Source organism: Balaenoptera borealis, assembly GCF_965194805.1.
Source record: "Balaenoptera borealis genome assembly, chromosome: 8".
NCBI classification, from domain to species: Eukaryota; Metazoa; Chordata; class Mammalia; order Artiodactyla; family Balaenopteridae; genus Balaenoptera; species Balaenoptera borealis.
The window spans coordinates 66869476-66895192 of NC_138865.1; the positions used below are offsets into that span (position 1 = coordinate 66869476).

General features: G+C 35.4%; 1 protein-coding gene across 7 annotated transcripts in view; it reads right to left on the reverse strand.

The window, feature by feature from the left end:
* RIC1 (RIC1 homolog, RAB6A GEF complex partner 1) overlaps positions 1-25717 on the reverse strand; it is a 133533-nt gene that overhangs the window by 33365 nt on the left and 74451 nt on the right. For 4 of the 7 annotated variants that reach the window (XM_082404334.1, XM_082404339.1, XM_082404338.1 and 1 more), the window contains 5 exons: positions 17863-17970; positions 13386-13528; positions 12953-13089; positions 7740-7831; positions 2245-2333 (listed from right to left, as the gene is read on the reverse strand). In XM_082404334.1, coding sequence (XP_082260460.1) covers positions 2245-2333; positions 7740-7831; positions 12953-13089; positions 13386-13528; positions 17863-17970 — 569 coding nt within the window. Of the gene's footprint in view, positions 1-2244; positions 2334-7739; positions 7832-12952; positions 13090-13385; positions 13529-17862; positions 17971-19747; positions 19847-25717 lie in introns of those variants that run through there. The other 3 variants (XM_082404337.1, XM_082404336.1, XM_082404335.1) reach the window with 3 other exon arrangements.

Consider the following 25717-nt stretch of genomic DNA (forward strand, 5'->3'; position numbering starts at 1 on the left):
GTAACCTACCATAAACATAGATTGTGATAATCTGCATAATGAGAAAAATGTAAAACGTAATCCAAAGACTTTCTGTTACAGAGCTGAACTCTGAAGAAAGAAAGGAGAAAACTGAAAGTGAGTTTGGTTAGTGCTTGAATTAAGGCAGCCCAGGGGGAGGAGGTGTGAAGAGTGGGGAGTGGTGAGGTGAAAAAGGTTAGAGATATAGGGACAGAAGGTTGGAATGGGACCTAGCAATGACTAGGGAGTTGGGGTCTCACATCCTATACAAAGACAAGAAAGGGGTTTCAGGCCGGCGTGAGTCCGGGAATCAGAATGGAAGTCGCTGTGTCACGTAAGGACTCCTGCAGTGCTGCCACCTGTAAAAATCAGCCAGTGGAGCCAGAAGAAAACACAGAAGCTTGTCTGTGTTCAAGATGCGGGACAGCACAAGTCTCCTGACATTTTAAGCAGTTTTTATAGTCTAAAGTTATATAACTCAAGAAGGCAGCACTCTCCCATAACAAAGACTGCAAGAGTGAGAGTTAGCAGATAACCAAAGGGAGAATTGGCATTCCAAGAACATGAGAAAAGGAAACAATCGAAAAAATTCAATACAGTGCTGTCAATCAATCAATAGAAGCAACGAGGAGAACTTCCTGAAATGATGATAAATGTTCTATATTTGCTTGGTCTAATAGACAGTCACTAGCTACATGTGGCTATTCAACATTTAGGTGTGATTATGAAACTGAGAAAAGTTTTAATTTTCTTTGATGTCAGTTAGTTTCATTTAAAAAGCCACATGTGGCTGGTGGCTATTGTATTGCACATCACAACATTAATATGGATAGAAAAATAAACAGATAAAAGGGTTAGAAAACACAATCAAAATACACAACACCCTGTTCTTGTCAGTTGCAGCAAAAAAGTGTCCTTAGAAAAAAATATATGCAAGCCTTTAAAGGCTATGCAATAAGAATGATAAAAACTTAAGGAGCAAATTTCCGTTTCTGGCAGTATAGCAAAATGACACCTTGAATGACTCTCCACACTGAAACAACTAAAATGTTAAAACAGAATACTTAAACACATCAAAATATCCAAAAATACTGGGAGGTAACTGAGCGTACCAAGTGCTCTTGCCCTGAATTTTTCTGCCAAACCCTAGAGACCTGACTTTTACATCTGACGACTCACAGCATGTTGAGGGACAGGAGATAAAGCTCAGAGCTTGGCCAAGGCAGGGAATCTAATAGAAGATACCCACGTAACACTGGGACTACAAACATTCCATGAACAAGGGAGAATGAGAAATAAACTCTACCACATGGCAGGTGAAAAAATAGCAAGGAACACTTCCCTGTTTTTGTCCATGGTATTGAATGGAAAATAAAGAAGTTCCCCTGAGAATCTGCAACCACAAACCAGTCCTCAGTCTGATCTGTAATTTGTGTAACTTGTATGATTCAAAAAAATCTCAAACAGAGAATATAATGCAAACAGTTCCAGACTGATGTAGTTTTCCCAGGTGATTGGAAGAAACAAACAGAAATCTCTGGAAGAACTCAAATTCAATCTAGCTTTTTTGCTTTCCTGATCAAAAAGCATATATATGCCTTCTTTCCTCCTTTCCTCTTGACTCAAATGCAGAAGTAATGCTTGGAGCTCAGAAGCTACCCTGTGATCATGACAGAAAGGCTAAATGAATGCCAACAGCAGCTTACCTTTGGATTTCTTGCTATTACAGAAAATAAATCCTATTTGTTTAAGCAATAGTAAGTTGGGTTTTCTGTTAGTTTCATTCAAAAACATTTCCAATGATATAGACTTTAGACTTACACCTGTGGACAGGATTCACTCAACAGTCACTAAGGGGGTTCAGAAAGAGACTTTCTGGTTTGTTTACTGCTGTGTAACCAGCATTTAGAACAGTGTCTGGCCTATAGTATGTACTCAATAATTACTTGTTGAATGAATAAATGGAACTGGAAGGCATAAAATAACACAGGCAATGAAATCAGGCAAGAGTCTAAAGCAAAACCCAGACAAGGAATATAGGGGCTAAAACTAAGTGAGGATAGAGAAAACTAAATGAAGAGGTATCCCAGGAGCCTCTAGTTACACAGAAATCCTTGGGTCAGAGAGAATGTTGTTACATGTTTTAACAATATTTGGCCTTTGGCCTCCATCATTTAATTTAAAATCTCACTACACATATTACCTGTAATTAAGAAGAAAAAAAAAAAGAAGAAGAGGACTCACCAGGATATTGTTTTGCTGTTAACTCCAGTTTATGAGATAGTAGCATGGCTCCAGTGGTGTTATCTATTGTATAAACCTGTACAGAACCACTGTAAAAATCAAAAACACTTTTAGTGTAAAATGACAAATACAAATATACAAAAACATGACTATGGGAAATATTATGTTCTGCTGATAGGAGTGTAAACTAGAACAAAACCATTTTGTAAATAATTTGCAGTCACCTCTTAAATTTAAACAAATGCATATTCTGTAATCTAGCAATTTCACCTACGGATATACCCCAGAAATATCCTTGTCTTTGAGACATGTATAATGTTCATTATAGTACTGGGAATAAGTGCAAAGAAATGGAAACAATCTGCATGTCCAGCAATAAGAGAAAGGAAAGAGAAACTGTGGTATATTCATATAGTAGTATACCATATAGCACTGAAAATGAATTTTTGTCATGTGCATTAAAATGGACAGCATATCTATCTACCCACCCATCTATCTATATATCTATATAAATAGTATAATTCTGTTTCTATACTGTGAAAAACATTCAAAACATAGTTAAATACATTTGTGGTAAAAATACAACAAAGACCTAATGTACACAGATTCCAGATTAGTAACTGCCCTGGTGGAGAAAGGGGAATATTAAAGAAGAGAGACAAGCAGGGGCTACATGAATGCAGTACTGGAAACTTTCAGAAATCTTCATTTTGTTATTTTTTACCTTATATTATCTTTTGTATGTATACACAAGATACATACTCTTATGTATATGGTAAGTATCACTATTCCATTAAAAAATCTTTACAAGGGTCAAACTTACAAAGGGCCAGAAACCAAAACAAAGAATCTGTATATTACATCTAAGCTATATTTCAAAATTGAACTATAATGATCACAGAAAATATCATTTCTACTTACAGAGCTATTCTCAGATCGAAAATTTAACATAAATGTTGTTTTAAAAATAATTTAAATCCAAGGCTGCTTTTGCACACATCAGGATGACACTAGCTTATGACTGCCAGAATGTTCTGACCCTTAACTGTACTCCTTCAAGGTAGGAGAAGTCAGATGATCTCCTCACAGCAGCTTTGATCAGTTTCCAGCCAGGCCCCACTCTTCTCAAGGATCAGGATGGGGACTAAATAAAATACCTGCAATAATAGGCCACTTGAAGTTATCCCACAGCTCACTGATGCTCTGTTTTTAAATTCTTTTTTTCCTCTCTGTGTTTCATTTTGCATCATTTCTCTTGCTGCGTTCTTCAAGTTTATTAATCTTTTCTTCTGTAATGTTTGATTTGGGTCTTTTATCTTCCATGTTTCAGTTCAATACTCAAAAGAAAACCTCTACAGCTCTCTGGAGTTCTCTCTTTGTGCCACTCCCTCCTCTGATGTCTGGCCTGTGAGCCCCAGCTGCTTTGGTCTCCCAGACTCTCATTTCCTTTCCACACACTCAACCCAGGGAATCTGCCAGGCCCTGTCTCTCCATCCTTGTGCTGGAAATTCTCTCAAAGTAATTAAAGCTGGGGCAGTTGAAGAGTTTTCTTATTTAGTTTCTCATGTTTCAGGGATCACTATCCTTTGTTGCCTGATGTCCTATGTCTTGAATTCAAAACACTTGTTTCATATTTTTGTCCATTTTCTTGGCTATTTTAGGTGGGAGAGAAAATCTGATCTGTTACTCTTAGTCAGAAGCCAAATGCCTGGAACAGACTACCTGCCCAATTAGATACCTTGCTGAAAGACAGCACTAAGTAGCTAGCAGGTATTTACTTGTTTTTGCTTTGCATCTAACAACTGTCTAGTGCTAACTCTGGGTTGCTGAACTCTGACAAGTCAGTGAGGAGTCCATATATTTCTAATATAAGAAGTAGGTGCTATGTCAATAGTTACAAAAGACTGACAATTAATGTTTTAAGTATTTATAGTACCTATATTACTTAAATTATTTTTCTTTCGATTTCTCATAAGCCCACCATAAAAGAAAAATATATTTCATTAAAAAGATACTAATCTCGGGGGCTTCCCTGGTGGCGCAGTGGTTGAGAATCTGCCTGCCAATGCAGGGGACACGGGTTCGAGCCCTGGTCTGGGAAGATCCCACATGCCGCGGAGCAACTAGGCCCACGAGCCACAACTACTGAGCCTGCGCGTCTGGAGCCTGTGCTCCCAACAAGAAAGGCTGCGATAGTGAGAGGCCCGCGCATCGCGATGAAGAGTGGCCCCCGCTTGCTGCAACTAGAGAAAGCCCTCGCACAGAAACGAAGACCCAACACAGCCAAAAATTAATTAATTAATTAATTAATTAAAAAAAAAGATACTAATCTCAAAGCAAAAAACATATCTCTATAATAGAGATATATATGGCTACTATCACCGTAAGTAATCAAATTTAGCATCATCAATACTGAGACCACTCAATGTTATTGCTGCATGATGTCATAAGAAGTACAAAACACCTATGACAAAAATGTTTAACCAGAATCTAATCAAACCTTTAAATATAAGGGAAGAATTAGGCTGTAAACTGTCATCCTAAAAGAAAGCTGGCTTCTTACAGAACTCTAATAAGGTGTTCAGTCAATTAATCCTCGTAAGTGCTGGCAGATCAGGGCTAGAAGCCACTAGGTCAGTTACGTCACATAGCTATAATCACAAAACTTTCACCCCAACCCACGATCATGCCATAAGAAGGGCTGATGCTCTCCCAACTCATGAAAACTGAGGTAACTAAAAGGCTGAAGGCCAAGATTCCACCTGCATTATCCTGGAAGAAGGGCTAGAATCCTGGCTTCTAAAATATGGCCTTGCTAGACCCCTGGGTGCTAGCCCTGAATGTAGGTGATGTAGAACTGCACACCCACCACTGTTCCCATCTCCGTCAGTTTCCTCTAAATGCTGATGTGAGCTTCCTACTCATTTGACTATACTGGCTCAATAAGAACCACCTTCAAGGTTCAAACAGGTGTTACAGAAACTAATTAAATGCCATTATGAGAAAACAATGAGACACATTTAGAATGTAGGATATTCTGTAAACAACTGACCTAGACTCAAAAAAAAGTTAATGTCATAAAAATAAGAAAAAAGATACAAAGATTTTTATAGGCAAAAGGTAACTAAAGAGAAATAATACCCAAATATAATTCATGACTTTTGAATGATTCTGATTGAAACAAAAGAGATAAAGGAAATTTGGTGACAACTGGGTTAGTCTGAATATGAATTGAGTATTAGATCTTATAGGGGATTTATCATTAATTTTCCCATGTGTTTGACTAAAGATGATGTGTTTATGTAAGAGAATGTCTCCTTTTTTGGAAACCAAGAAATAATGTAAATGTCCTTTAACAGGAAATCAGATAAAGTATGATATATTCATACACCAAAACTCTACTTATAAATCAATCCCAAATAAATAATTTCAGTTACTGGCAAATAAGATGGATGAATTCACAACGTTGACTGAAAGAATCGAGACACAAAACATAGAATATGATTCTATTCATATAAAGTTCAAAATTAGGTAAAACTAAATTATACTTTTTAGGAATGCATACGTGAGTGGTAAAACTGTAAAAAAAAAAAAAAAAAAAGGAAATGATTATCATGAAAGACAAAATTGGTTTCCTTTAAGTGTTAAGGAGGGGATGGGAGTCATGATTAGGAAGTGGCAGGAGTAAAACTTATATTGGCTGGCAATGTCCTATTTCTTGACTGAGTTGTGAAAAGATGGATGTTTACATTATAATTATTTGTAAAACTGTGAATATTTGGATTATGCACTTTCCTGTTTGTTTTTATTTTATAATATGAAAGTTTAAAAGGATATTATAAACTCTATGCCAATAAATTTGACAGTGTATATGAAAGAAACCAAGTCCTAGAAAAATATAACCTGCCAAAACGACTAAGAGACAAAAAATCTAAATCTTCTTCAGTCTATTTTAAAACTGAATTGAATTAGTAATCAAGAAAATTCTAGGCTCAGGTGGCTTCACTGACAAATTCAGCCACACATTCAAAGATGAACAAAGAAGGGAAAGAGAGAAATCCTTCCTCAACTTGTCTTATGAGACAAGCATAACCTTGGTTAACCAGGAGAGAAAAAAAAAAAAAAAACTATGGCAAACTGTACTCATGAACATAGATTTAAAAAATCTAAACAGGGCTTCCCTGGTGGCGCAGTGGTTAAGAATCCGCCTGCCAATGCAGGGGACACAGGTTCGAGCCCTGGTCCGGGAAGATCCCACATGCCACGGAACAACTAAGTCCGTGCGCCACAACTACTGAGCCTGCGCTCTAGAGCCGGCACTCCGCAAGAAGGGAGGCCACCGCAATGAGAAGCCAGTGCACCGCAGCAAAGAGTAGCCCCCGCTCACCTCAACTAGAGAAAAGCCCGGGTGCAGCAACAAAGACCCAGTGCAGCCAAAAATAAAAAATAAATATATTAAAAAAAAAAAAACCAGAGCCTTAAAAAAAAAATTCTAAACAAAATGTGACCAAATCAAACCCATGATGATGAAGAAAAATACGCTTTCCTTTTCTCCTTACACTACGTTAAATTTACTTTCTACATTTATCTCCTCAGTGAGAAGCAATGTGTTGAGGATAAGGATTTCCTACTTCACAAACAGATTATTGACAGTGTAATGAAGGCAGTGATTTATAACACTAACTATCAGTGTATTACTTATACTGATAGAAATACTTTGATACTTACCTTGATGTAGCTGGACACTATATTAGATGTTATGTTCTACAGAACCACTAAGTCACATTTTGAGGTCAAAATGGAATTTTATATTTAAGAAAGAGTTTTGAAGACTAAAAAGCACTATACACATTTTAAGGCATTACTCTCAGCATCTGACATAATCTTTTTATTTGAGCTACAACATAAAGCTCAAACAAGTCAGGTATATTTGTTGTTTTATAATGTATCCCAAGTGCTTAGAATTGTGCCTGGCACCTGGCAGACACAAATATATTTGTTGAATGAATAATTTGTATTCAATTTTACTTCTAAAACCTGAATTATTTGAATTAAAGCAAGAAATTGATTTTATGTATGAGCTTTTAATTTGCTTGTTAACTAAGGCACACCCACTAATTCAAAGGCAAGTCAACACTGATGTCTTAAAAAGAAAGGATTGTTTCCAAAAAAGGAAAACATTCTTCCTGATCTTCTTTTAAACAATAAAGAACCTAAATTTTAACTGATTTAATCTTCTTAACTTGTGACTCAATTTCCTACCACTGGAAAAAAGCTCACTTTTACAAACTTAAACACCCAATCTCCAAAATCTGCCCTTTAGATTTGTTTGCTTCAATCTATTAAAATGCTTTTAAATTTTATATTAAGGCTGATTCATAAAATTATGAAAGGCACAATGAAGTTCATAAGTGTGTTAAGAACATCTTACGGTTTAAAAAAAACCCATTGTTTTTGGCAGTAAGTCTTAAAATGCAGACATCTATATCAATTACCTCGCACAACCAAACGCCATCAGTCGATACTTGTTATTTACCGCTACACAAGTTCCATCAACAACATCTTGTGGCCAAACTCCATGAAGCTGCTAAAATTAAGAAAAATAGTTAAGATTTAAAGCATGTTCCCCAAATATACTTTTATCAATATAATTCTCCTTCAATAAACATAGTTTTATAAGGCTTTATATGGTTCTTTATATGGTTTGATCTGGATAGGAAAACATCCCATCAGAACTACCATCTGGATTTTCTCCCTTAAAAACCTCAATTTCATTAACTGGTTCAATAAATATTCCCAAATGAGCTCAGTCCAGTGCTAATCTATTCATAAAACACTAAAAAATGGATATCTGACCTCTAAATTCAAATTAAATGAAGACGACTTTCCTATCAAAATGTAAACCTCTTCATGGTAGAAACTGCATCTAATTTGCTCACTATTATTATTCTTGTCACCTAGCATATAGTGTTGAACTTTTCTGATCAATCAAAAATGGTCGATTTTATTTGGTCTATCCTTTAGAAGTGATTAATGATTTGTCAATTGCTTACTATTCTCTATGACTCCTTTGCTTTATAGTACAGTGGTTAGTAGCATGGTATCTGGCAGCCTGACATAACATCTCAGATCTACCTGACTTGCTAAAATGATTATTTGACCTTTCCAAGCTTCAGTTTTCTTATCTGTAAACTACCTCTTAGAGTGTTTTGAAAATTAAATGAGAACTTACATACAAGTAACCCACTTAATACAATGCCTGGAATTCAACAAGTTAAGCTTCAATAAATGAATGATATTATTATTAAGCTTTATATGCTACTTAATTCTGAATACAGACACAGAATAGATTCAGCTCCCTTGTCTGTTTTTATTAGTCAAATCAAGGGCATCCTAGATCATAAATTTCTAAGGCAAAGGTCATCATGACTGTTAGTTTAGTAAGCACAAAAATTAGCACACTACAATACAGCACTGGATTATTTCTGGATTATCACAATAGTAAAATTAGATGATCCAATATAATCAAACTGTTTGAAATATAATACTATAGATTTTATTTAATTCCTAAATAAACTATAGAATCTACTATCTAAATATGGAATATTTGCTTTTTTGTAGGAATTTTATTTATTCTTCAATTTTAATAATAAAACTAGACATTATTTTAGTTAACAAAAATGGCAAAGACAGCATTGAGCATTATTTCTTTGGACTGCTGCCTCGACTGAAATTCGTTTATTCATCCCTATAACAAAAATTTTCCAGGTGCCCATTATTCACCAGGTACTGCTCTAGGTGCCAAGGATACTGCAGATATTCAAACATACCAAAATCCCTAGCTATATCCCTGCTTTACATTTGTTAAAGAGACTGACAAGTTTAAAAAATTGTACAGTATCACATGGGAGGTTAGTAAATGTTACAGCAAAAATAATAAAACAATTAAGGAGAAGAGAGTGTATGGGGGAAGGATGTAATATTAAAAGGTCTTCCCTATGAAGGTGCCTCTTGAGGAAAGTACTTTAGGAGATACAGCAGTAGAAAGGCCCTGTCACAGTAGCATTTCTGGCATGTTCAAAGAACATCAAAGAGGCCTGTGCAGATGGAGTGGAGTGGAGTGGAATGGAATGGGGGAAGGAGAAGGAATAAATGAGGTAACAGATGAAATAGGGGGCCAGATTTATAGGGCTTTGAAAGTCACCATAAGAACTTTGGCTTTTTCTCCAATTCATATATGGGGAGTCATTTGGAATGTCTTTAATTTTTTTAACCCTTTCTATTATGAATTATAATACATTACAGAAAAATACAAAAGCAAAAATGTACATCACAATAATATCACAAAGTAAACACTTGTGAAATTACCACTCAGGCTAGGAATTACCAGTACCCACAAGTCCCCCAACAGTGTCACTCCTGATCAATATTATCCTCACCTCTACCACAAAAGAAACAATATCCAGACTTACATAGTAATCACTTCCTTCTTTTCCTTTAAACCATTAACACTTAAACATGCGTCCACACAGAACTGATTCAGAGCTGCCTATGTTTTTAGTTTTCCTTCCATTTTATATAAAATAGAATCATAGCATGAACTCTTTTGTGTCTAGCTGCTTCCACTAAACATGTTTGTGAGATTCATCCATGTTGTTGCATACAGCCTTGTTTGTTCATGCTCATTGTCATGTCAAACACTGGGCTTTTAGCTCACTGGGCCTCTGGTCTCCCCTAACCAGTCTTGTTAGCTCTTTACAATCTTTTTAGCTCTCCAAAGCCATTAAGCACATTCAAAAAATATTTTTTCTCCAGCTCTTTTAGTTGTCCTCAGCAGGTTTTGTCCTAAATATCTTGTCCTACTGAAGGGTTCTGAGCAGAGGAGTGGCATAATCTGACATATTTTAATACATTTGCTAACTGTATTAAACAGTGCCAAACAGGGGACTTCCCTGGCAGTCCAGCGGTTAAGACTCCACGCTTCCACTGCAGGGGGCGTGGGTTCGATCCCTGGTCAGGGAACTAAGATCCCACATTACTGCTCGGCACAGCCAAAAAAAAAAAAAAAAAAAAAAAAAAAAAGCAATGCTAAACAGGATTTTTATAAAGCACTTAAATAATGTCTGATATAAATGTGGCATTAGTGTATTTCCCAATTACCAGTAATACAAATGTATTGTTTTCTTGTAATTTATATTTTCTACTTATAACTTATTTAATAATGTTTCATCTACTTTTCATTATTTTAGATCCTTAATTTACTAGAAAACTTTCTTTAACCAAATACTAATACAAGCTGATATTCAGAAATGAGTCAATCACTTTCCAGCTCTAATATTTTTGTTTTCAGTAAAAATATTTAAATCCCAAACATATGTCAACAAAATGAAGAGGCAATCTACTGAATGGGAGAAAATATTTGCAAATCATATATGTGAGAAAAGACTGCATCCAAAATACATAAAAAACTCATACATTTAATAGCAAAAAAAATTCTGATTAAAAAATGGGCAGATGCTCTGAATAGACATTTCTCCAAAGAACACACAGAGAGAGCCAAAAAGTACCTGACAAGATGCTCAACATCACTAACACCAGGGAAATGCAAATCAAAACCACAATGAGGTATCACCTCACACCTGTCAGAATGGCTATTATCAAAAAGACAAGAAATAATAAGTGTTGGGAGGATGTGGAGAAAAGGGAACCCTTGTGCACTGTTGATGGGAATGTAAATTGGTATGCCACTACAGAAAACAGTATGGAACTTCCTCAAAAAAGTAAAGTTAGAACAACCATAAAATCCAGCAATTCCACTTCTGGGTATTTATCCAAAAAAAAAAAAAAAAAAGAAGAAGAAGAAAAGAAAACACTAACTTGAAAAGACAACTGTACCCCCATGTTCAATGCAGCATTATTTACAATAGCCAATATATGGAAACACCTAAGTGCCCACTGATGGATGAATGGATAAAGAAAATTTGGTACACACACACACACACACACACAGGAATATACAGGTGACCCTTACAACATGGGGGTTAGGGGCACCTACCCCCGGCACATACAACTTTACAGTCGCCCCTCCATATCCTTGGTTCTGCATCTGTGGATTCAATCAACTGCAGATCGTAGAGTACTGTAGTATGTATTCACTGAAAAAAACCCAGGTGTAGGTGGACCTGCACAGTTCAAATCTATGTTGTTCAAGGGTCAACTATATTATCTAGCCATAAAGAAGAATGAAATCTTGCCTTTTGCAACAGCATGGATGGACCTTGAGGGCATTATGCTGAGTGAAATAAATCAGACAGAGAAAGATGATACCATATAGGAAAATATGCCCTTGAAAACTTAAAATCCTTTCCATTAAAGAGAACAGACTGAACATGAATATTTAGCTTCTCTGACTCTTAAAACCCCAACTTTTATAACAGAAAAGATTTTTTTCAAAATGCATATGTTGGCAAGGACAAAGAATGGGAGAGGAGGTGGTATCAGAAAATTCTGGAAGCTGGGAAGCAAGTGAATGAGTAGAATCCTTAACTAGCAGTAATGATGTTGAAAAACAGCCACATTTACATTGTAAGGTACACAAAAGGCCTGGGCATTTAAATGTCTCTCAAAAGCTGAACTAAAAGCAGTAGGATTGGTTTAAAGCCTGTTTAATCAGTAGCTGAGACTGCCTACCTCCCAGTCTGAGCAGCTAAGAAATACCCCACCTCCACTCCAATAGAAAACTGGAGTTTTTCTTTAGAGAAAAACAAAAAAATCTCAGTGGTCTCTAGACCACACCAAAAATAGGGATACATGGGAGTTTAATCCTGAATTTAGACCCTCTAGTCTAACTCTTCCATAACTCAAATCCAAAAATACTGGGCCAGCCAGGTACATATTCTCTGAGAAAGACTGCAGGACTCTTCTCCAAAAGACACTAGATATGGAGCGGGGAGGAAAAGAAATAACCCAGTTAGCTCACCCTATGATGAAGATCACACAATCAAACCCACCAAAGCCCACACAGCCTTCAGTGAATCCAAATTTTTATTTTGGGTCTCTGTCACAGCAACAAAATTCATATATTAATGAATCAAATATTAATTAACCATTAACTCTGAAAGGATCTAAAAATAAAGGAATATAGGAAATCCACAGGATGATAATGATGGACAGCCTAAAAATGCAACTGTGTTAAATAGGTATGTATAGTAAGCAATCGTCCAGAAGGCTCCAAGAGAAATTTATTCAAGAAGATGAAACGGATACTAATATAATCAAAGTCACAATAACTATATTGGGAAGATGGGAAGAACTTACAGATAGGGTAGGGGAACAGGGAAGAGGGAAGTACATGGTCATTCATTTTCCACAATGGGAAGTCAATGAACACAGCCTAAAAACTAAAAATTACAGGAAATACTCAGAGTAGTGGAGATAAATAGCAAAATCATCAGTGAAGGAATAAAAAGTAGTTGCCTCTGAGAATGAAAACTGGGCATGAAGAGAACAAGCAGGAGGAAAGGAACTATCATTTTTCATTAACATGTCAATAGAATTGTCTACTTACACTATTTATATGTATAGTTTTGATTAAAAAATTAACAACCCCTAAAATCTTAAATAAGGAAAATAGGGGAGGGGTTTAATAAAGACTAAAATTAATAAATGCAAAATTAAAACATAAACATTCCAAGTAAATAAGTCATACCTCTGCAGTAAATCTACTTGACACTGGTGTGATAAATCCAACTTTACCATCATTAAACACAACAGCAAACCCATCAAGTGTGGCACAGTATTCCATGTCTCTAATGTGCACATCTGCAAAGCCCAGGAATGAACCTGCTGATGAAAAAAAAAGTACATGAAATATGAATATAAATATAGTAAATTCTCTTATATTTTTGCTTGCAAACCATATAAGGACAGTTAAAAGGGCAAACATAATGACCTAACAACACTAAACAATTGAGCTACTCCTTCCTACTCTCTCTCTCTCTCTCTCAGACACACACACACCCTCCTCCCTTGCATGATTAATTCCAAAGTAGAAAAACCAATGTTCATCCATAAAAAATATCTAACTAGTTTATATAAAATATTAAACATCTGGTTCTGTCTCATGAAAAAAGTGTAACTACCTCTAGATGACTGGAGGTCTACTGAAAAGGGTACTGTACAAAGATTAATAGCTTTCCTCCCATTTGTCATTCCTTCCCAGTGAATAAGATGAAGAAGTCCATCAGAAGTAGCAACCAGGAGATCTTCCAGCACAGACTGCAAACTGTAGAGAAATAAGCAATTTAGAATCAATTTCCTTTTAAGAAAAGCATATTGGGAAAGCAATGAATATGAGTATAACTGCTCTGGAGAATATTCATGCAAAGATCATAAAACCACTTACAAAACTGCCATTTATCTACAATTTAGCTATATATCAGCTTTATCTATGTATAATTCAATCTGGAATCAGAAATTCTGAAAAAAATGAAAGACCACGCGTTGCTGTAGTCACAAACCTGATGAATTATGTTTAAAAACTAGACGTACTGAAACAGCAAATTAGAAGATGGAAGGATAAGTGACAGCTGACAAGAAGGGAAAGAGACAGAGAAACCATGAAAAGAACTAATGACAGAATGACAATCCGGAGACATGGAGTATAGAGGTAACAATCCTCTAATCCTGTCCAACAGAACTTTCACCAGTAATGGAAATGTTCTGTATCTGTACTATCCAACAGGTAGCCATTAGCCACATGTGGTAATTGTACACTTGTAATATGGCTAGTGTGACAGAAAACCTAAATTTTTAATTCTGTTTATTTTATCTGTAATTTACATTTAAATCACTTCATTTGACTAGTGGCTACCGTAGTGAAGAGCACAGTTCTAGACCACAGTATTTCTAGGGTATCAAAGAATCTCACATTGTGCATCTATTCAACAAACATTTAATTAAGCCTGAGCTCTGTGACAGGCACTATGCTGGGCTGGAGATTCAGAGGTGAATAAAATACAGTTTCTCCCTGCAGAAGACCTCTCAGTTGACTAAGTAGTGAAAAGTAATTATGTAGTATGATCTCAGCACTTACTGATACTTGCAGAGAGATTTAACAATTACGACTGCATGGCAATAACTGCCTAATTTGTTTACTCCTATAATGCCAAGCCCCTAGGGCAATGTTAGTTACATATGGCACCAAATGTTTGTGGGAGGAAGGTCAAGAGGGAAGGGGAATCCAAAAGTGAGGCTACAAAGATAATGGCAGAGAGAAAGAAAGAGAACCAGTGGAAACTGGTATCAAAAAAGCCAAGAGAATAAGATGGACTAAAGAAAGAGTACTCAAGAGTATCAAATGCTGTAAAAAAAAATTTAAGTATAAGAAAGAATGAAAAATGTAATGTCTATTTATATACTCTATTATGTACTGTTAAATTTCCTTTCATACTTAAGAGTCTATTTCAGAAATATTTTAATCCATAATGGTGAAAAGAACGTTTTTAATGTTTTCTTTAACTTTTAATTCTTTGGAAAGTTAAGTTCAATGACTTATTCCACCATATATTTCAGATAATGAAGAATTCACTGTACTTTCTTCCCAACTATAAAAATATTAAAAAAGATAAGAGTAACATGTCACCTTACTGAGCTCCATCTCTTGAACTTCAGAGCATTTGCAGTCAACTACAATTCCCAGTTTAATGAAAGTTCACCTTTAAAAATATTATATATTCTTTTATTTCAAATTTATATTTTAGTGGTAAAATTTATGTGTAGCATGTGGTGGCTAGAATATAAAAATTTTGTTTTAGACCTGATACAAGAGAGGCAATTTAGTGGAGGAGTCATTGGTTTACCAGTGATTTTCATTCAGCAGGATTCAGCCTCGGTTTTTTCAAACCACATTCTCCCTCTCCCCAGCTTGTATCTCCCTGGAAGAATCACTGCATATGACGATTAGGAACAAGATCAAGGTTACCCTCCAGTAGTTTAATTGCCTGCTAGGCAAAACTCAACACTCCTCTGACAAAGTTAACAGAATTCAGAATCTCTACATCATCATCAACCACAGTACTGTGATAAAAAATGACCAGATGTCTGAATAAACAGGAAAATGTGACCCAGAGTCGAGAAAAATCCGTCAATGTAAATAGACTCATAAACTATCCTGACGTTGGAATTAACAAATAACTGTGACAAAAATGATAAACAATCTATTAAAAAAAATAGATCCTCCTCGTTTAATTGAAAGTAAACAAACTTTCAATTAAACAGTTGAAAGTAAACAAACTTCCAATTAAAGGCTGATGTCAGATGTTAAAGTATTGAATATTTCCATGAAGTTTAGTAAATAGGCCTTGTTTCAAGTCACCCAAGGGTCTGTCCCCACCAATTCCCATTCTCACAAAGATTTAAGAACTAAAGGATTAATTCTTGCCATCTGCGGGATGTTAGGACCCTGTACCAATAATTTATATCCTATGTCTTCATATGTTGTACTGATTTTTATTGAAAATCACCCCTGGGTGTAAGTACACACAAAATACACATAAAGATACTCTAAATTATGCCCTTAGAGAGCCTCTACAATCACTGACTTCTATGGGCTTTATTAACAGCTATGTAGTATACCAGAGGTGTTTGTTATTGCTGTTGTTGTTTAATTTAGGATCTTAGAAGTAGAATAATAGGATTTTGGGAGGAGAACAATAGGATTTTGGAATCTGATTAATCAAATATTCTTAATATAAAATGAATAATTCATAATTACTGATTCTCAAATATGTAAATATGTTTAATACCTAATTAACATTAAATACTATATATACTACATGGGTCTTTCTAAGTGCCTAGGAAGAAGGAAGATAATAAACTGTAGTATTTATTAGTATTAGTTAGAAATAGACTAAAAGTTTTAATTATAAATTATATCAGTACTTTTTTCTTTTTTAAAAAATTTTATTTAACTGATTTATTTATTTTTGGTTGTGCCGGGTCTTAGTTGCAGCTGGCGGGCTCCTTAGTTGTGGCATGCGAACTCCTAGTTGCGGCGTGCATGTGGGATCTAGTTCCCTGACCAGGGATCGAACCGCATCCTCCGCATTGGGAGGCGAATTCTTAACCACACTGCACCACCAGGAAGTCCCAGTACTTTTTAACTTTCTATATATTCTCTATCCTCAATTAATAACAAGGTGTAGATGTTTAACATTAATCCAATTCTTTCTTCAATCAAAAATTAAAAGATGGCAGACTCTTGCAATCTTATGCCTATAAGCAACAGCATAATCACTGTCCCTAACTTTATTTGATTAATTTTTGGTAGTGGGAGGGAAAACAGTTGGTTTAAAGGCCAAGTTTCATGCCCCCTCACTCAATTCAAAAGTATACAGGAATTCTCCAATCAAATTTCCAGGAGGTACATGTTACAGGTGCTAATAATAACACTGCTCTGAAATGCAATTATTTTACTGAAGTTCTGAGAGAAAATGAGAGATTTCCAATCATCTAAATTAGTAGATTAAAAACTAGCACCTGACAAGTTACACTTGTACAAGACAGCAGGAATTCTTTTTTTAAAGGCTCTTTTTCTATCCCATATCCATGAACCACACAGTTTTTGCCACCAGGTGGAGGTAGAAAGCCATGCTTGTACAGTTCCATCCAACTTGGAACACAGACATTCAAAATTCCTTACACAAGTTACACTCTTGAAAAGGATCTCTATTCTGAAATAAAATCTGAGATAAAGAGTAACCTGAACTCAATCTCCTGTAGCCCCGATCACATTTAAACAAATAACAACAAAAACAAAAAGGCATTCTTTTTCTCTGAGGAGACTTAAAGTAAAAAAAAGGATAGATTAAACAAGGCAAGACAATGGCCAGCCACTTGTATACAATTCTATTTAACATGTTCTAGTATCTGTACTGTATTCTAACAAGAGAAATGATGAAGGAAGCCTTTCATTAGAACTGTGAATCAGAAGAATTTAAGAAACATATGTATTACATTCATATAGTTTAATATATTCACGTATTGTATCCATATAGGTCAACACTTAATAAGACTACATAGTAAAAAGTCTTTTTTCCAAAACTGTCCCCCTAGCCACTCAGTTCTCATGCCCAGTTTCTTACGTATTCTTCCAGAACAACACATAAATTACCACCACCAGCTCACTTTAAAATAAAATAGTAGCATTTTTATGTACAGTATACCTCACTTTTTTTAACCCAACAACATATTTGGGAAGTTTTTTCAAGAAAAAGTGCCCCTTTTTTTTTTTCAAATGCATATGAGTATCTTTTTAAGTAACATGTACTATGTTATACCATTCAAACAATTCTAGATCTTATCAAAAAATATAAATTTCTAAATAAAATTACAGTTGGTTACCCAAATTGTGGGCTTTATTACAGTAATTTAAGTATAATAATGTACCATCTGTAAAATTTTACATTTTTTATAAGGGCTAATCAAGAATTTTTAAATTTTAAAAAAAATGATCCTCAATGCAAAGAAATAAAATCAACTTTCTTACTGCTCATGCAATTAACAAACTACACTGTATATTGTCATCACAAAATGCTAAATTTAACCAAAGTACTGTACCTCATGATGGGTGCTTGCAAATCCAATATTTTCCTCATCTCTAAATTTAATGCTGGGGCACACTGTTCTTCCTTAAAATGGGGTGTCCCCTTCACTTGTGGACTTCCTCTAAAAAAAAAAAAGCAAATACGCAGGATTAAAGAGAAAGATACTGAATTCTCCTCTACTCTGTGACTAACAGCAAATCAAATAAAGTAACACAATCAAACATAAAACTCAGGTGTTCATCCTTTAGGTTCTCAAATGAAAAACATACTTAAATTCCACTACAGCAGACCTATCTATTTATCAATTAGAAATAAATGTGTCTGACCAGTGTAACTTATATTGGGGGGGAGTGGGAATGGAGGGAGAAGAGGGAGAAGAGCAAAGAATCTTAGGGAAAAAACCAGTAAAGACAGAAGTTAATTCTCAAGGGAACCAACAGACATCTTATTTAAAATGACTGACAGCCCTTTCTGAGTTGAGCAACTACGAAACTTATATACCATTCTATTATACAGTGCATGTCCGAAGTGATCCAAATCGTCACCTCATCTTCCCTTGCTCCACACCTCATTCTTGATTCCTATCCTTCAGGTATATATCAGACTTAAGGTCAGATTCAGGGATGCAATTAGGAGATGTTTTACATTAAGTGGCAAAATGGGTAAATTTGAAAACTCCTTGGCACTAAATGGCTGCACTAGAGTGGCTAAGTCCAATGCCAACATAATTGAGCTGTCACATACAAGCCCTCAAAAGGACTATAAAGCTATTTTGGAATCTTTATATCCATATGGCACTGGACCATTCTTTCTCAATGCCTGTGCAGAATTTAACAGCTATCTGTCTCTTCTCTTACTATCAGCTACCACTTACTCTAGGCAACAATTAGCCTGCCTACATCATCTTTCCTTCTCATCACCTACAATCCTAGAAACCAATTTGTCAATACTATTAAAACTAAGTGCAAAGAATCTAACCAGTTAAGGTTCCTACCTTTGTGAAAATTATTTGGATGCTCAGAAAATTATTTAGATGCTTACTTATTAGTTTTAGATGACTTTCCATACAGAAACCTGGTGGTGCTTTATTACTATCCTCCTCTGCTACTGCCATGACCTGGAATATTTGATTCCTTCTACGTGTCTGAATGTCTAAATTGGCTAATGTTTAACCAAACATGTTCATGTTCAATTAGTATGTTTGATATGACAGCCCTTAAAAGGACACCATAAGTTATTAGTTTACAGGAGTCATATCTGAATTGCTAACCACACAAAACACTGTGATGAATTTCCTGAGATGTTCTCCATGTACATCTAGTTTTAAAGTTATTATTCAAAGTAATACATACACATAAATAGTCAAACAGTGCTAGAAGGCTTATGACAAACAAAAATAACTACTGAAGTAGTCTTCTTTCAGCGAGGAGGCAACCAGCTTGAATTCTTTGAGCTGTTATCTTCTTCTATTTACCTGCGTATTTTTTAAACCATGTGTTTACACTGCTTTAACATCATTAATTTTAGATATTATTAACTTTTTATTCTCATTTACCCATTTTTTCCCATCCTCCCAACATAATTATACCAAACTGTTTTCATTATGATGATTACATAAATATTTTTCACTTCTGGGTCAAGTAGTGTTCAGTAATCTTTCCTTAAATAACTTGATAATTTTCCACATGCTTTCATTTGCTTGGTTTTCTTTAAACTTATACCTAAGTCATCTCATACTCCTTAATAGCTCTGACAAAACAATTCTCAATATAATCTTCTATGTGGTCAAACCTGCTACATAGCTTATCAGTTCCATTTCCCCCCCGCCCTTGGAGGCATCCCTCTTTATGCCCAATGCCCTACTAAGTCTAATGCACAGCTATCAACATGATATTTACTTTGTCATCATCCTTATGATTTCTTTGCTTCTTTCCTATGTTGAATCCTTTATTTTATAGATCCTGTATCTTCCTCGGTTCACATATTCTTGGGGCTTCCTGGAAAGGTGCATGAGAAGTAAACTTAGAACTCTCAAGTCTGAAATGTCTCTATTTTATTATGACACTTGAATGAATGTTTGTCCCTTCAAAAAAGACTATGATAAAGTTGTCTGAAAAGACATTTCTTCTGCCACTGTTCTATATCCTGGGAGGGTCTGTCAAACGTTTCTTTTAATGCTTTTATTGAATTTTTAATTTCTGCTATCATACTTTTCATTCCAGGAACTTTCTCACACCCACCTCCCCTTTTTTCTTATAGCACCAATTTTTTTTTTAATTAGGCAATACCTGTTTAAGGTAGTTAATTTTCATTTCCCCAAAGTGTTTTTGTCCCCTGTATTGCCTGTTTCCTCTGAGTTTCCTTTTTTCTGTTGTGTGTCTCTATTTTACATTAGAAACGTTCCTAAGAGGGCTAGCATCTTTCTTCATGTTCAAGAGGTTAATGAGAAAAAACTAATTATACGCTCTATGTGTTCAAGTTTGGTTGTCAACTGGTGGACCTCAGGGTAGGCATTTTTGTTGAGGTCTTCCAATATGAGAGGATGTTGGGTCATTCATCTGGAGTGATTTAATTTCCATAGGAAGAATCCCTCAATCAAGTACAGAAGCCAGAAGTCTGGAGCCAAGCAGGGGAAGAAAGCTTGACATCCTATTGTTCAGTACAACAACTTTCACTTAATCCCCATCTTTAGTTTAGCATCTCATCCTTGCCCTACCCTGTGTCTGGAATCCCTCTGGTTTAATCAGACATCCTGTCTCCTGTGAGGTGAGAACACAGAAATCCTATTCCTTATTCAGATTTTTCAAACAATCCCCATTTATGGCCCCTGGTTCACTCCTGTATTCTGTGGTACTAATGCCTGAGCCATTCTAGGGTTTTGCAGATCAAACAAGTTGCTTTTCATCAATATCATATATGTAACCTTAGGCTCTCAGGTTTGATATTCTTCCTAAGTCATTTATTTTTTCTCATCTAATTTTTAGGTCATGGGTTAGAGATACCTCCAGCTCTCATTAAAGATGAAAACAGTATTTCAACTTTTTGTTCTGTTGGTGATTTTCAAGAAAAAGGTGGAAACCTCATTACCCATCTTGAAACTGGAAACTATTTTCCTTTATATAAATACTATCATTTATTAGAGCTAAAAGTATTATGATAAGAATTTTATAGCAAATTTAAGTAAATCCTGACTTCTCAATGACTTCCATTATAAAATTAGGAGATAAACTTCACAGTATAATTTCCATCCCTTCCTCCAAACATACTAAAATGCAGTAAACTGTTAAAAATTACATGAACAAAAAAATCTAACTTTCTGATCAAAAATATTATTACTTATAGTTCAACAGTAATTTGAGAGTATTGCATCAGACTTTTGTAAGGGAGAGCCAAACTATGCAGAGCACTGAATGCCAGGAGGAAAAAAAACAATAAATTGAAAGGTTACCAAGTATGAGTGTACAAAACGTTCTGCACACATTATGTCAACTGATTGATTACAATCCTTTGAGTCAGGCGTTATTATCCGTATTTTTCCAGAAAAGAAACTGAAGCTTCAGTTTATTATTAAGAATTTTGTTTATGGTCACAGAGCTAGTAAGTGAAGGAGTTAAACTGAAAACTAGTAGAGTTAAAGAGACTAATAATAACCTTTGTGTACACAAAGAAATACTACAATGAATGCTAAAGAATGCATTGGTGATAGAGTGGGTAGGGAGTAGTCTGTAAATTAATTAGGAGACTTAATAAGAGTACACAAAGGCATCTACTAGCAGTGGCAGCAGAAATGTCTTTTCAGACAATTTTATCATAATCTTTTCTGAAGGGATATGATAAAAGCATAATGAGAATTATAGTTCCCGGTCATTAACAGAGGCTTCTCAGAGACAGACAGATACAATCACATTGTATGCATACCTGGTTGTCATTCAAGCTATTGAAACATAATATATTCTTCATTCTTGGGCACATAGAACTGTGGTTTCCTCACCACTTAAAATTAGGTATGGCCATGTGACTTACTTTGGCCTATAAAACACAAGGGGAAGTGACTTGTGTCATTTCTGGGCAGAGGCTTTAAAGAGCCAACACTTTGTACACAATGCTCTGCTTTTATCCTCTACTGCAGGGACTTAGCCTATGCTGACTTACACAGTACAGCTGTCCCTTGGTGTGTGCAGGGGATTGTTTTCAGAACCCACCATGCATACCAAAATCCGCTGATGCTCAAGTCCCACAGTCAGTCCTCTTTATCTGTGGTTCTGCGTTCACAGATTCTACCAACTGTGCATCATGTTGTACTATTTGTGTTTACTAAAAAAAAAAAAGTGCATAAGCGGAGCTGCACAGTTCAAACCCATGTTGTTCAAGGGTCAACTATATACCACATCAAATAACTGAGAGTTGTTAGACTGTGGTCCAGTAAAACTCAACAAATTAATAGTTTGTGATTATTATTCATGAGTGATTTTATTAACTATGTAGTCTGAGGAGCAGGAAGAAAAAAGAATGAAGAAAAATGAACACAGCTTAAGAGACTGTGGGATACCACCATACATACCAACATAAATATAATGGGAGTCCCAAAGGCAAGGCAAGAGGAAGAGGCAGGAAGAATATTTGAAGAAATAATGGTTGAAAATGTCCCAAATCTAATAGAAACATGAATCTAACCATCCAAGAAGCTTAGCAAACTCCCAAGAAGGATAAATTCAAAAAGATCCATACCAAGATACATCGTATTCAAACTACTGAAAGACAAAGAGAATCTTGAAAGCAACAAGAGAAGTGACTCATCATATACAAGGGATCCTCAATAACATTAGCAGCCAATTTCTCATCAGAAACCATGGAGGACAGGGGCAGTGGGATGACAATGCAAATGCTGGAAGACAAAAAAAAGTTAACTAAGAATTCTTTAACTAGAAAAACTATCCTTCAAAAATAAAGGAGAAATTAAGAGATTTTCAGATAAACAAAAGTTGAGGGATTTTGTCACAAGCAGATCTGAACTACAAGAAACACTAAAGGGAGTCCTTCAGGCTGAAATGAGAGAACACTAAACAGTAATCCAGAGCCATATGAAAAAAATAAAGAACACCAGTAAAGGTAACTACATAGGTGAATATAAAGCCAGCAATATTGTATTTTTGATTTGGAAATCCACCTTTTTAACTACATGATTTAAAAGACTAATGAATGAAAAGATAATTCTAAATCTACATTATGGGCACACAATGTATAATGATGTAATGTGTGACAATAAGAACATAAAAGGGGAAGGATGAAGATGTAGAGGAATATAGTTTCATTACTGAAACCAAGTTGTTATTAATTCAGTCTAGGTTGTTGTAAGTGTAAGATGCTACGTAATCCCAAGATAACCACTAAAGAAACATCAAATATACAGAGAAAAGGAAATGAAAAAGGAATCAAAATTAAACACAAAAGAAGACAGTAATGCAGGAACTGAGGAACAAAAAAGATACGACACACAGAGAACAAATAGCAAAATGGCAGAAGTTCTTCCTTATCAGCAATTATTTTAAATGTAAATGGATTAAACACTTCAATTAAAAGACACATTGTCAGAATAGATTAAAAAAACATATGATTCCATTTCTAAGTTTTCTATAAGAAACTCAGTTTAGATCAAAAGAAACAAATAAGTTGAAAGTGAAGGATGAAAAAAGATACTCCATGCAAACCGTGTAACTAAGAGCTTAGTGGTTACAGTAATATTTGACAAAATACTTTAAATCAAAAATTGTTACAAGAGATAAAGGACATTATATATTGATGAAAGTGTCAATCCAGCAAGAAGATATAACAATTATAAACAGATAACACATGTAACAACAGAGCCCCAAAACACATGAAGCAAATACTGAAGCAACTGAACGGAGAAATAGTTCTAAAGTAACGACTAGACAATAGTTCTAAAGTAACAACTGGACAATACCCCACTTTCAATAATGCACAGAACAACTAGACAGAAGATTAGTAAGGAAACAGAGAATCTGAAAATTATAAACCAGTCAGACCTAAGATGTATACCAAACTCTACCCAGTAACAGCAGAATACACATTCTTTCGCAAATGTACATGAAACATTCTCTAGGATAGAACATGTGAGGCCACCACAATGCCTCAATAAATTTTAAAAGATTGAAATTATCTTCTCTGACCACAATGAAATGAAACTAGATAGCAATAACAGAAGGAAAACTAGAAAATTCACAAATATGTGGAAATTAAACAACACCTCTGAGACAGCCAATAGGTCAAAGAAAAGACCAAAAGGAAAATTAGAAAATACTTTGAGACTAATGAAAATGAAAACACAACACCACAGGGGGCAGTGAATGCAGTGATCAGAGGAAAATTTACCGCTAAAATGCCTGCACCAAAAAAGAAGAAAAATCTCAAATCCATAACCTAACTTTACACCTTAAAAGGATCTAGAAAAAGAGCAAACTTAACTCAAAACTAGCAGAAGGAAGGCTATAATGAAGACTGGAGCGGATATGAACAAAAAATAGAGAATGGGAAAACAATAGAGAAAATCAAGCAAAGCAAACGTAGTTCTTTGAAAACATCAACAAAACTGAAAAACCTAAGGAAAAAAGAAAGGAAGACTCAACTCACTAAAATCAGAAATGAAAAGAGGGGACATTACTACTGACCTTAGAGAAATAAATGGATTATAAGAGAATCCATATATTTAGTGAACTTGAATTTCCTTCTTTCCTGAACACACACAAATTGTCTTAAATATCCAGTGGAAGCAGATTATGTTTAATAATTCAAAAGGCAACCTAGACAACAACAACTGCAACTTACTAAGAACGTACTAACTCATTGTTCTCATTTTATAGATGCACAAAAACACAGAAAGTAACTGAACAAGCAGCTTTTCCAAAGTTATTGCCTATAAAAAGTAGAACCCAGACTGAAACCCATGTGGCTCTAATTTCAAATGCCATTCTCTTCTCCACATCTCTAAACTGCTATATATTTATCAGAGGTAGTAATATTAAGTCCAATATCATAAGAAAGTAGGGAAAATGAAATTAAGCCTGTTTAAGAGTTCTGTTTTACTGATGTATTTTTCATGAATTAAAAGCAGTTTCCAGGCTTCCCTGGTGGTGCCAGTGGTTAAGAATCCACCTGCCAATACAGGGGGCACGGGTTCAAGCCCTGGTCCGGGAAGCCCGTATGCCACAGAGCAACTAAGCCTGTGTGCCACAACTACTGAGCCTGCGCTCTACAGCCCGAGAGCCACAACTACTGAGCCCGCATGCCACAACTACTGAAGCCTGCGTGCCTAGAGCCCGTGCTCCGCAATGAGAAGACACCACAATGAGAAGCCTGTGCACTGCAACAAAGAGTAGCCCCCGCTCGCCGTAACTAGAGAAAGCCACGCACAGCAATGAAGATCCAACACAGCCAAAAATAAAAATAAATTTATTTTTAAAAAAAGCAAAGTTTCCTAGCTTTCCATTCTAATGAATGCAATGCATTCATGTCAATGAACGGTCCCCAAAGGGCAATGAAAAATGAAATGAGGGGTAGGTCAACTACTAGTCAAACTTCCCATAGCCTTGAGGAGGGAGTAGTTTCCCACTAAATTGATAAAAATAAAAAGCAAACTACAGTACTCAAAAATGTATCATAAAAATTACAAAGAAGTCTTAAAAGAGAAAAAATTGCCTTTAATATATATGTCAAGTATGCTTTGGAGGGCTAAACAAGATGATACAGAAAACTGTCACTATGCAATTAAATTCAACAGGCATTGATTTCAACAAAGTCTAGTGTGCAGGAAATCTCAAATACTTTAAGTGCCAGCTAAAGAAAACAATAAC